This window comes from Mastigoproctus giganteus, chromosome 10, assembly GCF_048544385.1.
Source record: "Mastigoproctus giganteus isolate SK-2022 chromosome 10, ASM4854438v1, whole genome shotgun sequence".
Lineage (NCBI taxonomy): Eukaryota > Metazoa > Arthropoda > Arachnida > Uropygi > Thelyphonidae > Mastigoproctus > Mastigoproctus giganteus.
Genome location: NC_143584.1, coordinates 140,578,929 through 140,595,315, shown reverse-complemented (window position 1 = coordinate 140,595,315; position 16,387 = coordinate 140,578,929). Strand labels below are relative to the sequence as shown.

Below are 16,387 nucleotides of genomic sequence, written 5' to 3'. Positions count from 1 at the left end.
GCAATGCAGACGGGCGGTCAGGGGAGGTCATGGAGTCTTGTCAATGATATATAAGAATTTTGCTAGCAGGGACAGGGAGGTGATTATACCATTGTACAAGGCAATTGTCAGGCCACGCCTTGAGTACTGCATACAGGTCTGGAGGCCTCATTTTAGAAAGGATGTAGAGTTGTAGAACGAGTACAAAGAAGGGCAACAAATGGGTGCTCTTACCAAGAAAGGCTTAAGTTCTGCAAATTGCAGTGCCTGGAGAGCTCCTGTAAGCACATGCGAGGTGATCTGATTGAGGTGTATAAGGCCTTGAATGGGTTGAGCAAGCTGAATGCTCATGGGATTCTTCCTCTTGCTCAGATTAAGAACCTGAGGGGGGCATAGATTCAAATTGAGTAAAGACAGTTGTAGAACAGATGTGCTGAAATTTGCCTTTAGCCAGCAGGCAGTTGATTGGTGGAACAGACTTCTACTTTTTGTTGTGATAGTTGATATCCTAAATAAATTTAAGACTGACCTGGACAGGCATTTGGAATGAATGGAGGGCTGAAATGGGAGGGGTTTTTTTTTTTTTTTTTTGGCTGATGCTGCATAAGCTTGCTTTCTTGCATCGTATGTCAATGCTAATGCTAAAAAACGAATACCATTGTGACTATAGCATAATTTTATTAAATTTAGTGCAGTATGCCAAATTCTCTGAACTATGAAATGCGATAAATGGAATATAAATATACACATAGTTAAATACTGATTGATTTATATCCCTTAAAAATTACCCTAATAATCACTGGAATATATCTTATTAAAAACAATAAATAGAAAACAAAATTTGTACTGGAACAAATTCACCACACACTTATCATTTTACCACATGTGGCAAATGCAGATGGGGGTTGGACAATGCAGATGTCACATAATGTTAGGAATTTCTCAATAATAAGTCAAAATACACATTAGGCCAAGTTTTCATTAATACTTTGACAATAAGGAATATGAGAGCTTAACATTGTCTAAATAAGAGTTTCATAAAAAAATATCTGTTAAATGAGAGAAAATATTAGACTTTTACTATAATATTAATTTCACTTAAATTGTAATTATTTTGCTATCTAAATAATACAGTATTATAAAACATCAATTTCCACATCATATGTAACCTGATTACATGTAATTTTAAACAGTTGTTTTATTTAGTAATCATAATGATACAGTAGATACGGTAGATATTTTCTAGATTTTTGCAGGTGAAGGCTATATTTCCTAAACATCTGTTGATTTTTCCAACATAGATGCCAACAATGTTGTTTTACAGCACAACCCCTGTGCTGCAGGTACTTTTGTTAGACTATTAACAGCAAAGTTACAGAAAATTTTTCCAGTTAATAAAAGAAGGTTATTGGTGAAACTTAGAATAAGAGCAGAGGAATGAACAGAACCTTCAGATGCTCTAGTACTGATTGAGAGTTTCAAAGACAGAATGACAACTCTGTGTGGTCCTGCATAGAAGAAACTGGCCACCCAAAAGCAGATCATATGTTTGGAATTTTCTCATGAGACCTTTATTCCAACTAAATGAAATGCCTTTGAAATGTCTAGATCAACAGCTAGGGTTCTTCCAAATTTCACATTAAATTTGACCAATGTTTCAAGCACTGGTGGAAAGAGCCAAAGAGGGTATATCAATATAAGCCTGGGGTAAGGAAGTGACTTCCACATTCTGCAGAGGAATGGAAAAATCTCTGTAATAACAAGCAATATCAAGTATAAGATGATTTTCATCACCAGTGCAATACTACCATATTTTGCTTAACAAAGGAATAAAGTGGCCAAAACAAATGTTTAGCCACCAAAGCAAAGCTCCAGGCTTATCTCATCTCTTGGGTCCACATCAATTCGGTGCACAACGGTTTGGTGTACAAGACAATATGATGTATGAAACAGTCTGGTGCATGACATTTTGCTGTATGACAATTTGGCAGGTACAAAAATTCAGCGAATTCTATGTGGGAATTCAGCATATGACAAAGCAACGCCAAAAATGCAAACTTTTAATATGCCATGCTGTAAATTTCATGATTATCATGATTGTTTAATATAAATATCATGATTGTTTAATTTAACAATCATGATATTTATATTTTTATAGCTTGCACCAATCACCTTCATTTTCAGACATGTTAGCATATACAGGGTGATTCAGGAGGAATGTAAATATTTTGGGAGGTTATAGTATCGATTATTCTGAGTAAAAAAGTTCATACAAACATGTGTCCAATTCTCAACGAATATGTAGATACAGCTGTTTGAAACTGGGGTCACAAAGCCAATATGAGAGGTATTAAAGAACGATAAATGACTTATTGTTTGTATTTATTGACTTTTTTGAATGATACAAAACACAAATAATTGACAAATATTTTACAGTTCACAATAAATGTTCGAAAATCCCATCGCCAACCTCAATGCACTTTGCAACTCTTGTGGTAATATGACATGTTCTTCTCAGATCATCTTGGCATTCCTTTATGAGGGCAAGCAATTAGTCTCTTGTATTCACCTTTTCTTTGTATACTGTGCTTTTTATTCACCCCCACAAACAAAAATCTAACGGAGTGAGATCTGGAGACCTTGGTAGCCAATGAACGGGACCACCGCAGGTGATCCATCATTCAGGGAAAGTTCGATTAAATATTGTATCACCAGATGGGTATAATGTGCAGGAGCTCTGTCATGCTGAAAGTACATACCAATCCTTGTAGCCAAGAGAACATCCTCTAATAGTAGTGAAAATTTGTTTTGGTAGAAAATTCTAGGTAAATGGGGCCCTGTAAGACGATTTTGTAACACAACAGGCCCAATCAACTGATTGTCGATGATACAACACCACACGTTTACAGAGAAGTGATGTTGAAAATTTGTTTCTACAGTGGCATGTGGATTTTCGTCTGACCACCTATGAGAGTTACGGGTGTTGTTGATACCATCATGGGTGAAAGTAGCTTCATCACTGAACAGTATTAATGGAATTAATCAGTGATTAGCCGATTAATTCCATTAATAGTGATTACCCACTGACAAAATTCCAATCGCTGGGCGTCATCTCCTGGTTGAAGGTGTTGCACCCACTGTATGTGAAATGGATACAAGCTGTGCTCACGTAATGTTCGCCATACTCTTGTCTGTGGAATGCTGATATGCGTAGAAATTCTTCGTGTTCTGATAGTAGGACTATGTTCTACTGACTGAAGAATGTGTTCTATTTCATCCACACATTCAGAAGAAATATGAGCACTGGAAACTATACCAGTCTCACGCAGCTTGGTGTAAACACACTCTTGGATCCGGTATTCTGTGGTTAGGAAACCGCCAATGGCATTCTCTACAAGCAGTAGTAGGACTTCCACCACAAAAACCATAGACAGACACAATATCGGCATATTCAGCAAGTGTGAAGATGTGTGGCATTCGTAACAACACTTCTAACACCAAACAGTGTCAGGTTATAACTGCTTCTTGGTCACATCTGATTCAGGGAGCTGTGTGTGCCAGTTTCAAATAGCTGTATCTCTGTATCCATCAAGAATTGGACACATGTTTATATAAAACTTTTTTACTCAGAATATTCGATACTATAACCTCCAGAATATTTACTATTCCTCCTGAATCACCCTGTATACGTAAAGCACCTAATAACAATTCCTAGTGGATCGATTTTCAAAAAAATAGGAATAGGAATCTAGCAATTACTTTTTTTTTTTTTTTTTTTTTTTTTTTTTATCTGTCCAGATGGAATAGTACAACTTCCAGTGGGTGAATTTTCAAGAAATGTTATATTTGGCTCTTTTAGAAAGATTTGTCAAGCCCTCCCAAATTTCATTAAAATCAGTTTGTTTTGACCACATGCACCCAGACCCCTGGATACAAATGCATGATTCTGGAATAGCACATGGATCAGTTCAGTAGGTGTGCCTATTATCTTCTTCAGTATGACTGTCTGTCCATATCGTAAAGTTGTTACAATATGGATTTTTTTTTTTTTTTTTTTATGAAAACCCCAAACACGAGAGGTATTAGAACCTATAGTATTTTGTACCCTGCTTGGATTGGAGGTTGACAAGACGAAAGAAGATATTTGTTGACATTAGACTTAAACTCCTGTAGACTGTAATTTTCAGGAAAGTTGTTACAATATGGATGGATAATCATGTCAAAGAAAATAGACACGGTTGAATACTTTTACACAAAATAAATGAATTAAAAAAATAACTTCTTTTTTCTATTATTTTCTAAATTTTTACATTCCTCCTAAGTAACCAAAATTTCTCTTGGCCTTCTAAACCTTTTACTTCATTAATTTTCTTAATTTCTGGTCTGCATGTGATACTCTGAATTGTCACGCATACACCAAACTGTCATAGCTACCAAATGTTTTTCACCAAATTGTTATACAAAGAAATTGTCTTGGACTGAAGTGAGATGATTCCCAATCTCTTCTCTCATGCAGCATGGGTCAAATCTTTTGAGAGTAAGCAAAGGAGACCCAACATTTCTTACACTTTGAGCATATAGCTTAAAACAGTTTACATAGGCCAGCCACTGGCCTGTGTAAATTGTATATCATTCACAGGGCTGAACTTTTGGCAGAGGACTAAAAGACATTAGGATAAATTAAATGAATAATCTTGCTGCTACTTCTCTGCTCGCTCTAAATGGATAAAGTCTGAGTGGCATGTATGCAGGGACATTACTGAGCCCAATATATGTTAAGGGGTTAGGCATACTAGGTGCATAAGTGGCATACCTAAAAACTCCACTTTATATTTCTTGTTCCCAATTTTGCTTTGTCTTCATCCATCTACCAAGAATAATAAAACAAATGGAGCAAACTTCTCTACAATAGCAAAAATAAACTTTCCAAAAACTTCAGATTCCTTTCAGAAATAGAGGGTGTGCACAAACCTCCTTTACAAAAAATAAATGTTATTGTGTGTTGAAGATATTCTCTAAGTGATAGAGAATATCTTCAAGTTTTTATTCGCCAAATAATAAATGTGAACACTGCAGATAGATGGCAGCATAACTATAAACATAGTTATGCTATAAACAATGTTTTCTGGGAAGTGGATTGAAAGAGGACTGATTTTTGTGTCTCCCAGTGATCCCCTAATTTCATTGCCTTTACAAGAATTAATACTTAAACCTAAACCTAAATACTTAAACCTAAACAATAAATCTGTAAAGCAATCTGCCACATACACAGATATATATATAATGCTGAATATGGGAGAAACTGGATTATAGGTAAGAACTCTGCAGAATAAATGTGCCTGCAATTGATGCCTTGAATTATAACTTGAAGATATCCACTAAAAAAAAAAAAAAAAAAAAAAAACAATATCATACATCCGTTCCCTCTAAAAGTTTGTCCAGTTCTTCCTTGAATTTATTTAAGCTATCAAATTCCACAATGACAGATGGAAGTTTGTTCCAGCAATTAACCACCTGCTGGTCAAAGGCAAATTTGCAAACATCTATTCTACAACTGTCTTTTCTCAATTTGAGTTTATACCCCCTCAGGTTCATAATCTGAGCAAGTGGAAGAATCCCATCAGAATTCAGCATGCTCAACCCATTCAAGGCCTTACACACCTCAAATCAGATCACCTTGCAGGTACCTACCAGCTGTTGCAATTTGCAGAACCTAAGCCTTTTTTGGTAAGAGGACTCCTTCATTCCCCTCACCAATCTTGTTGCCCTTTTCTCAAGCAACTCTACATCCTTCCTAAAATGAGGCCTCAAGACCTGTACGCACTACTCAAGACGTGGCCTGACCACTGCCTTATACAAAAGGATAAGGTGCCTTTCTTATGTTTAACTTCAGCAATTTCTCCTACAGTTTGCTCCTCCAGATTTCTGGACACCCTGCATATGTGGTCTCACTTCTAATCTCAATGATCCTTATTTCCATCTAAAATATTTTAATACCCACATGGTTTTATAACACAATATCAATTATTACTTACCTCAAGATACACAACTCATTTGTTCTAATTATCCTCTACAACTCTTTATGCTTTTAAAAGTAATATTTGGGCACATAAATGGAGAGATATTGAAGCCCGAGAAGCCCAAATCCCCAATATTTCAGAAAGGATATTTAGTATTTTCAAATTCTCATTTTGAATTCATTCTGTGTTCCCTGTTAATTATAAATTACAATATAACTTTTTGTTGGTGTACAGCTGACATTTGCAGAATTTTACACAGGAATTTATAAAGGGTAGTATTCTACATGATTAATGATGACTCATTAGTCACACAAACTAATGAGTTTCATCTATTTCTCAATTCTTATATCTCCACTGTAGCCTAAATGATCCAGTCGGTGCTGTTTCATTTGGTATGAATGGCAGATGAGTCACAGAGTGCCTACTTAATTTTCTTGAATCAACTGCACTAATATTTTTCTAATCACATTTATGCATTACTTGGGGGAGTACAGCTATTATTTACTAATTGGTTCTGTTAAAATGCCGAAACAGTGAAAACAGAGAATGTATATTCCTGATTTTATACATAACTCAAAACAGTCATGCTGCATATGCACCTAAACTTACCTTATAATTTATGGATTATTAGCATTAATAGATGCATATGATGCAAGAAAGCAAGCTTACTTTCATTATTATACTTTTTTTTTTTACATCCATTCCTAATATAACTTTTTCATATTCACGAAAGAGTTATCTTTGGACAATTACAAGGAACAGATAATACCAAAAGTTACACAGAATGCCAAATTACACCATGCACAATACTGTGGAGATAATAGTTATAAACTAACATTCTTAATATAAACTTACCTGGTACAAGAATTTCTTTATGTCCCCAATAGAATTTCTGCTTATGATCTCCAGTAAATGGATATACCATAGCCACAACTGAACCTTCTTTTCGTGAACATACAAAATCAAAATCCAACATTCCTTGCACTGCTCGATTTTGCATACCCCATACAATTGCTTTGGTTGACTTTGGGGGAGAAAAGTAAACAAAATAAAGAGCTTTGAGTACACAAAATATGGACATACACAGATAGCATTTCATTTAATATGCACCAGCTTTAAATTTGTTTTATTATTGAATTTATGCAGACTTTTTTTTTTTTTTTTGCCATATTTTTCTGGAATGATATCTAGTCATAACCAATGTTAAGTTTGCAGTAAGATTTTATGATTTTTAACATCACAATTTGCCCAATCAATAAGCAAAAAGTCTATTTTTGTCAATGAGAAAGTTGTTTTCCATCATTTGTTTAATTTAAAATCTGTTCAAGTTATTTTCGAATCCCATTGAAATCTGGCAAAATCCCATTGAAATCTGGAATTTATCAGGCAAAAAGCAATGCATATAGTAATAGAGGCATGTGAAGCAAGAAAGCAAATGTATGAGCTTACGTAGCATCGCAAAAAAAAAAAAAAAAAAATTCACACATCCATTCCTCCAAACATTTGTCCAGTTCCTCCTTGAATTTATTTAAGCTATCAACTTCCACAACAACAGATGGAAGTTTGTTCCAGCAATTAACCACCTGCTGGCTAAATGCAAATTTCCACACATCTATTCAACAGCTGTCTTTCCTCAATTTGAATTTATACCTCCTTAGGTTCTTAATCTGAGCAAGCGGAAGAATTCCATCAGAATTAAGCGTGCTCAACCCATTCAAGGCCTTATACACCTCAATCAGATCACCTAGCAGGTGCCTAGTCTCCAGCTGCTGCAATTTGCAGAACTTACGCCTCTCTTGATAAGAGGACCCCTTCGTTCCCCTCACCAACCTTGTTGCCCTTCTTTGTACTCGTTCTAGCAACTCTACATCCTTCCTAAAATTAGGCCTCCAGACCTGTACACAGTACTCTAGGTGGCCTGACCATTGCCTTGTATAACGGGATTATCACCTCCCTGTCCATGCTAGCAAAATTTCTGTATATCAATGACTAGACTCCAATGACCTGCCCTGGCAGCGCATCTGCACTGCTCAGCGAACTTCATATTTGGCTGAACAATTACCCCCAGGTCTTATTCACTTTCCACGTCCCTGCGTGTAGTACCACCCAGTTGGTACTTTTCTCTTTGGTTATTGCTACCCATATGCAGTTGCATTTGTCAATGTTAAACTCCAGTTGCCACTTCTCAGCCCATTTTCCCAACTTATCTAGAAGATCCAGTTGAAGTAGAATAGTGTCATTACTGTTGTTATCAACCCTGCCAATCTTTGTATCATTTGCAAACTTCAACATAAAACCTGATATACCTTCATCAATATCATTGATAAATTACTGTCTTTATCCATTGTAGCAGCTTACCATTGATGCCATACCTCTCTAATTTGTACAGCAGTCTTCCATGTGCAACAGTATCAAAAGCTTTCCTGAAATCCAAGTATATGATATCAAAATTATTTTTGTCATTCAGTTCTTTGTGACCACATCATAGTAAGCAATCAAATTGGTCACAGAAGAACGCCCTTTGACAAACCCATGCTGTGTCTTAACTTGTTCTTTCTGATATTCCGTGTCAGAGACTTGGCAATTTGGAATCTCCTCTCTTTGATCTTCTCTGGCTTAAAATCTCTCTACCTCATTGTGTCAAATTCATCTGTTGTCTCTACCGTTCTCCCAACTCCACTAATCACTTGGAGCTCTTTGACTTCCTCTCTTTGCAACCTGACTTTCTCCAGTCCAACTTTCCTAACAGTGAGGTAATTTTCCTTGGTGATTTTAATGTTCACAACTCCAGCTGGCTTCTGTTTACTAGTCACACCGACCCAGCTGGTCAAGATGCTGAGGCTTTTGCAATTACTAATGACCTTGCACAGATTGTTCATTTACCTACAAGAATACCGGACAATCCTAATCATACAGCCAATACGCTTGATCTTTTTCTCACAAACAACCCTTCTAAGTACACGGTCGAAGTGAGAGGCCCTTGAGGCACTTCAGATCACAACTTGGTGATTGTCTCTTCTCCAATGGAACCTTTATCTCACAGCTATTCCCAACCTCATGTTGTTTGGCATTACAAGAATGCAAAATGGGATGACCTGCGAGACTTCTTTTCTTCTTTTCCTTGGTCAGATCACTGTTTCAAAACTTCTGATTTCAACGTTTGCTCAGATCGTGTCAGTGAAATTATTCTTGCAGGAATGGAATCCTTTATCCCACACTCCACTTTAAATCTCGTCCTTTATCTAAACCTTGGTTTTCCAATAAATGTGCTAAGACTGTTCAAGAGAAGAATGTTGCGTAAAGTATTTGGCTTGTTTCTAATTCTTCAGTTTCATTTTCTGGCTACACCAAAGCTTGCAACAACTGTAAAGCAGTTATTAATCAGTCCAAACTAGAGTTTGAACAGGCTAAGAGTAGAAAACTTGCTTCTTGCCCTAATGGTAGCCGAGCATTCTGGTCTCTTGCCAAAGCTATTGGCCACAACTTTTGCCCACCTCTGTCCAACGTGACCACCAAATACGGAGGATGTGGAAAGGTCTGGGAATGACCACCGCATATCCCCGGAGCAATATGACCTTAGTTGCTAATGTTCCTAAAAACCAAATAACAAAACAAACAAAAAAACAAACCTCTGTCGAAACCAGATGGTTCTGTTGTCACTTCAGCCAAGGATAAAACTGACCTGCTAGCATCCCATTTTTCTACCAACTCATGTATTAATAATCTTGGTAAAACACATCCCACCATTCCCAACACGCTCCATTCAATGCCTCCTGTGGCCTTCCGTCAAAAGGATGTCAGAAGGATTTTGACAAATCTTGATGCTAAGAAAGCTCCAGGTCCCGATGGTATTTCTCCACTTGTTCTCAAAACCTGTGCTCCTGAACTTACTCCTATTCTTTGCCGCCTTTTTTCACTTTCTTATTCCAAAGGTGTTTTTTCTTCTGCTTGGAAATTTGCTCATATCCAGCCAGTTCCTAAAAAGGGTGACAAATCTCTCCCATACAATTATCGTCCCATTGCAATTACTTCTACTCTTTCTAAAGTAATTGAGAAATCAATTAACTGCCAACTCTTAAACTACCTAAAAACCTTCCATCTGATCAACGATCGCCAGTATGGATTCCGTCAGTGTCGATCCACTGGTGATATTCTGGCTTATGTTACCCATTTATGGACTAATTCAATGGAAAGGTTCGGTGAAACACAAGTAGTTGCTCTTGACATCTCAAAGGCTTTTGATCGTGTTTGGCATAAAGGTCTTCTAAACAACCTTCCATCTTATGGTTTGCTAACTGATTTTAGTAATTGGTTATCCAGTTTTCTCTCTCATCGCTCACTGAGGGTGGTGGTGGTAGATGGCTCTCTGTCTTCTACCTTCTTTACTAATGCCGGTGTCCCCCAAGGTTCAGTTCTTTCCCCCACTCTATTCCTCTTGTATATTAATGACCTTCTTCCATTGACTGGAAATCGTATCCATAGTTTTGCTGATGATAATGGAAAGTGGAATGCACATTGCATTCCACTTTCCATTTTGAGAAACCTTGTCCTGCTCAATCAGCTTCAACTTCTCGAAAATCTGCTACCAATTCCTTAAATGCCGATTTTCAGATAATTATCTAGTGGTTCAAAGACAACTTAGTTGATTTCAACACTTCTAAAACTCAGCCTTGTCTTATATCTCGCAAAAAGGTTTCTTCTACTCCTATGCTTATCTTTAGTGACACTCCGATTTCTAGGCAAAATGATATATCTCTTTTGGGAATTACCCTAACTTCTAATCTCTCTTGGCACAAGCACATTACAAATATTGCTTCTTCTGCATCTAAAAACCTTGGTTTTCTCTTTCACCCTTGGCGTTACTTTTCTTCCAAACAGCTGCTCACTTTGTATAAATTGCAAATCCACCCTGCCATGGAATATTGTTCCCACATCTGGGGTGGTGCCCCCAAAATCTCTCGCAGGCTGCTTGATTCCATTCAGAAGAGGGCAGTTAGGAACCTTCCTTCATACGTATTTCCTGAAAATTACAGTCTACAGAAGTTCAAGTCCAATGTCAACAAATACATTTGTATCTTCTTTCGCCTTCTCAACTTCCAACCCAAGCACAGTACTATAGGTTCTAATACCTCTCGTGTTTGGGGTTTACATAAAAAAAAAAAAAAAAAAAAAAAAAACTATTACTGCAGTCTTATCTAGATGATCCTGCAATGCTTCTTTAACCAGCGATTCCATTATTTTCACCGAAACACAAGTTAAACTAACAGGTCTGTAGTTACTTGTGTCACCTTTTGAACCTCCTTTGTGAATTGGTGATACATTTGCACATCTCCAGTTCATGGGCACCTCCCCTGAATCCAAGGAAGATCTCAAAATTATGGCTAAGGATTTGCTTACTTCCTTTGCTGCCTCGTTCAATATAACTGGTTAGATCCCATCCACCCCAGTTGCCTTCTTTATGTTTAACTTCAACAATTTCTCCTCCACTTGGCTCTCAATTATTACAAAATCACTTAGCTCCCTGTTAGTGTTTGATAAACTTCTGGCACTCCCATCATTGAATAACTCCTCATGTGTGAATGTAGATACAAAATAATCATTCAGTTTATTTTGTATCTACATTCACCTGAGCTACCTGAGCATGATCATCAATAGTCAACCTATCTATGTTAAGTGGTCCAATCTGATTCATTCCTTTCCTTCTAGAGTTTACATAAGTAAAGACCTCCTTGCTGTTTTTCTTTGCATCCTTTGCCAAAGATTTCTGATCATCTGCCTTCGTTTGCCTAACCTCCTTTGTGACTTGATTACAGACTTGTTTATAGCTGCCATAGGCTTCTGTATCGTCTGATACTTTATATGCATTCCATACATTCTTGTTCTCTGCTACTAGCCTCATTAATTCATCTGACATCCATTTAGGCCTAAACCCTGAACAGTATTTCTTAATTTTTTTGAAAAGCCTAGTAGCCTCCAAAATTAAGTCTCTGAAGCCTTCCCATTTAGAATTCACTGTTGGTAACATCATCAGCTGATCCCACTGTACAGAATTTAAAAACTGTCTGAGATCTCTGTAGTCACTTTACAAAAGCAAAAGCCCTTCCCTTTAGCCTTGATGGTAGTTACATCTTTTAATAATTCCCACATCAGTACATTGTGATCACAGTCGCCCAATGGTTCTTTTATCTGCAGATTCGTAATGCATGAAGAATCATTACTGATTATCAGATCAAGAGTATTACTCCCTCTGGTTGCCTCTCAAACATGCTGTAGAAAACAGCCATCCAATAAATCCACAAAAATCTTGCTAGTGTGCGAGTCACCAACCCACAAGTTCCAATCAATATCTGGAAAGTTAAAATCTCCCATTATAAGACATTCTGATTTACTGGCCCACTATTTCTCTGCACAATTGCTCATTATACTCGTCAGATTCATTAGGCCTATAACACACACCTACTCTCATTTTTCCTTTCCCAGAGCTTATTTCACACCAAACAGACTCAACACTGCATTGTCCACCAACATCAATCGGATTAAATTTAATTTCAGCACCCGGGATACTGTTGACTGGTGGCAGCCTATTTTATCAATGATAGAACATGTAGAAAGCCCTTCCTGGGACAGAGCAACAGTTACACTTTTTTCCTTGGTGTTTTTTCAGTTGACTGAACATATGGAGCCATGCTTACATCTCTGCAAAACAGGATACTAATGAGCGTGTATACCCTTCCAAGGCCATATTTATAGAAATGGCTGATGCAATACTTTGCAATTACTGTCTGATGCAATAGAAGCATTATCCGACACAATACCTTTACTTTGCAAGAAACAAAATGACTTTATTCAAACAATATCTTATGTTTCACTACAAATGTTACTCTTTTTTTTTTTTTTTTTTTTTATGGTGATGCATTTTTTTGTTCGCTACTGTATATACCAAATTCAAGAGGTGTAGATGTGAATATTTTAAATAAATAAATGCACAAGGCATAATACTTTAAGAGTTTGGTATCTATATAATATCGGTGTTTAGATACACCATAGATAACTCTTAAAAAACTACAAAGTAGTTGCTGTTGTAGGCATCATTTGCTTTTTCTCATATTGTGCTCTGCCTTCACAACGAGTTGCCATGATATTGCACTACTTCGAATAAATAACGCTTCACTAATAGAGAAGACTATTGGTATTTACTCTCGGTTGAGTACCACCACCCAGACAGCACTGTTTCACGGCTATTGGCCGATCATCAGTGGGTTATTTATTTAAAATATTCACATCTACACCTCTTGGCATCTCTCATATTGTGTGATTATCTTCACAACTGGGTCGTCATGTCTGCAATACCAGGATACCTGCCCACCCACTGATGATCGGCCAATAGCCGTGAAACAGTGCTGTCTGGGTGGTGGTACTCAACCGAGAATAAATAACAATAGTCTTCTCTATTAGTGAAGCGTTATTTATTCGAAGTAGTGCAATATCATGGCAACTCGTTGTGAAGGCAGAGCACAATATGAGAAAAAGCAAATGATGCCTACAACAACAACTACTTTGTAGTTTTTTAAGAGTTATCTATGGTGTATCTAAACACCGATATTATATAGATACCAAATTCAGTAAACTGTTGTTAATCATGTAATGATTAACAACTATTTACTGAATTTCACAAATATTCTGTAAAATCTTCATGGCAAATTTACTGATGTATTTTTTTTTTTAAATTGTATTTGATTCTATTTAGTACAGGGGAACAGGTATCCTGTGTGCTATCAGACACTCAGCCTAAAACACTGATGGATCCAATATCTCTCTATTACAGAAGATATAGGAGAAGTCCGGTTGGCCTGCCTCCCTAAAATCCACTCATGCACACCTTCTTGATGGTAAGCCCTGTTACGTCAATTAGGTGGCAACGAACATGTAGAGTGATTCTCTTCAAGACGCCTGGTCAGCGTGAAGAGGAAAAGACCAAACCCTCCAGCATATGACAGCACGACAAAACAAATGGCCCTCAGTCCCCAGCAGCTTTCACTCCCCCTCTTACGGCAGCGAGAGGATCAGAGTGGAAGCAGAGGGTGCTAAGAATCTCTGGGTACGACCAGGCTGCCATGCACGGAAACTTAACTTGGCCTGTTATAACATAAGATCACTCATCAGTGAAGACAGGATATTAGAGCTGGAAAAGGAATTAGAAAATGTGAATTGGAATATCATCGGTTTGGCTGAAACAAGAAGAAATGAATCACTTATAAGTTTATCAAGTGGAAATCTGCTGTACACCAATGGAAACAGTGAAGGTGGAGTTAGGTTTCTGGTCCATAAAGATTTTAAAAACAACATTTTGGAATTCAAAAGCACATCACCAAGGGTGTCAAGACTAATACTCAAGATTTCTAAGAGATACAAGCTAAAGGTTATAATGATTTATGCACCAACATCGAGCCATGATGATGAAGAGGTTGAAGAAATGTACACCGAAATTGAGAATCTTCTAGATGAGCAGAAAACCCACTACACTATTATTATGGGGGACTTCAATGCTAAGGTTGGAAAAAGTGCAGAAAGGGGAACTATAGGAAATTTTGGAATTGGTGAAAGAAATGAAAGAGGTGAAAGACTTGTGGAATTTTTCAGAATCTCAAGGATTGTCAGTAATGAACACTTTTTTCGAGAAAAGGGTGAACAGAAAGTGGACATGGAAGAGTCTGAATGGATTAACAACTAATTAAATCGACTTCGTCCTCACTAACAGAAGATATATTGTGAATGATGTTACCATCCTGAATAAGGTAAATGTTGGAAGTGATCACAGAATGGTAAGATGTACACTTGATATAGATGTAGGAAAGAAAAGGAAAAAACCTGACTTGAGTAAATAATACAAAGGTCTTTGAGATAACAGAAGAGGAGAAAAAGCAGTATGTACTGGAACTTAAGAACAAGTTTAAGCTTTTGCAGACTGCTCAGGACCAAGATATCGACGAGGAATATTACAACTTTCTGAAAGTGATAAAGCTCAAGAAACCTATGGGGAAAAAGAAACCCAAAGAAGAAAAAATTATTCAAGAAACACTTGTTATGATGAACTGAAGGCGACAAATGAAGAGCAAGATAAACACTGACAAGGAGAAAATTGAGAATACTGAGTTATGCAAAGCCATTAGAAAGAGACTCAGAGAGGACATAAGATTTAACAAAAGAAAAGTAGAACAAGCATTAAGGGAAAACAAAGGACTTAAATCAGCAGCCATGAGCAGTAATACAGAATGACAAATAATACTGAAACTGAAAAATTAGTGATGGTGTACTTATAAATAGCAGAGAAGGCATAATTCAAATAGCAGAAGAATACTATAGAGAATTATACAAGGAGCGAGGGAATGATACCAGCAGTGGGAAAGATGGATCGCAAATTAGCAACACATACGACATACCCGATATTCTTCCTGATGAGGTAGAACATGCATTGAAGAAAATGAATAATCAGAAAGCCCCGGGGGAAGATGAAGTTACTATAGAGTTGTTAAAATTGGGAGAAAGAGACATAACACAAAAACTGGCAAGGCTCTTCACAAAGTGCATTAGAAAAGGTGTGATGCCTAAGCAGCGTAATAATGCAATCATAGTTTTGTTGCACAAGAAAGGAGATAAATTGGAAATTATAGATCAATTAGTTTGTTATCCCACATCTACAAGTTGTTCCAAGAGTCATTACTAATAGATTAGAAAGAATATTTGATGAGAATCAACCGAAAGAGCAAGCTGGTTTTAGGACAGTATTCTCAACTATGGATCACCTTCACATAATTTCACAGCTAATGGAGAGAGCAAATGAATATAAAACACCATTATGCTTGGCATTTGTGGATTATGAAAAGGCATTTGACTCCATACAGCATAAGGCAATGTTTCGGGCACTGGAAAGACAAGGCATAGATACCCCATATATTATGATTTTGAAGAAAATATATGAGAACGCTACCTCCTTCATTAGACTAGACAAAGACAGTAGGAAATTTAAAATTTAGAAAGAAGTTCGAGAAGGAGACACAATATCTCCGAAGCTATTTACTGCTGCCCTTGGGGAAGCTTTCAGTAGATTAGACTGGTCACAGAAAGGAGTCAATGTGAATGGGGAGTACCTAAACCATTTACGATTTGCAGATGACATTGTGGTCATAAGCCACGATCCAAAAGAATTAGAGGAAAATTTTAATCAGTTATGCACAGTTAGTGAAGATTTTGGACTAAAGATGAATATGGCTAAAACAAAAGTAATGATGAATAAGTATGCCAAAGAAAGGGACATAATGATTGAAGGAGCAGTAATTGAAAAGATGGAGTCATATACTTATCTGGGACAAGTTATTAACTGTAATAAT

The 16,387-nt window shown here is 37.0% G+C and overlaps 1 protein-coding gene across 2 annotated transcripts in view; it reads right to left on the bottom strand.

Annotated features, from left to right (window-relative positions):
• The window catches only part of ATPCL (ATP-citrate synthase), a 551,864-nt gene that overhangs the window by 243,044 nt on the left and 292,433 nt on the right, over positions 1-16,387 (bottom strand). For both annotated transcript variants that reach the window (XM_090382775.1, XM_090382774.1), the window contains exon 15: positions 6,855-7,023. In XM_090382775.1, coding sequence (XP_090238901.1) covers positions 6,855-7,023 — 169 coding nt within the window. The remainder of the gene's footprint in view (positions 1-6,854; positions 7,024-16,387) is intronic.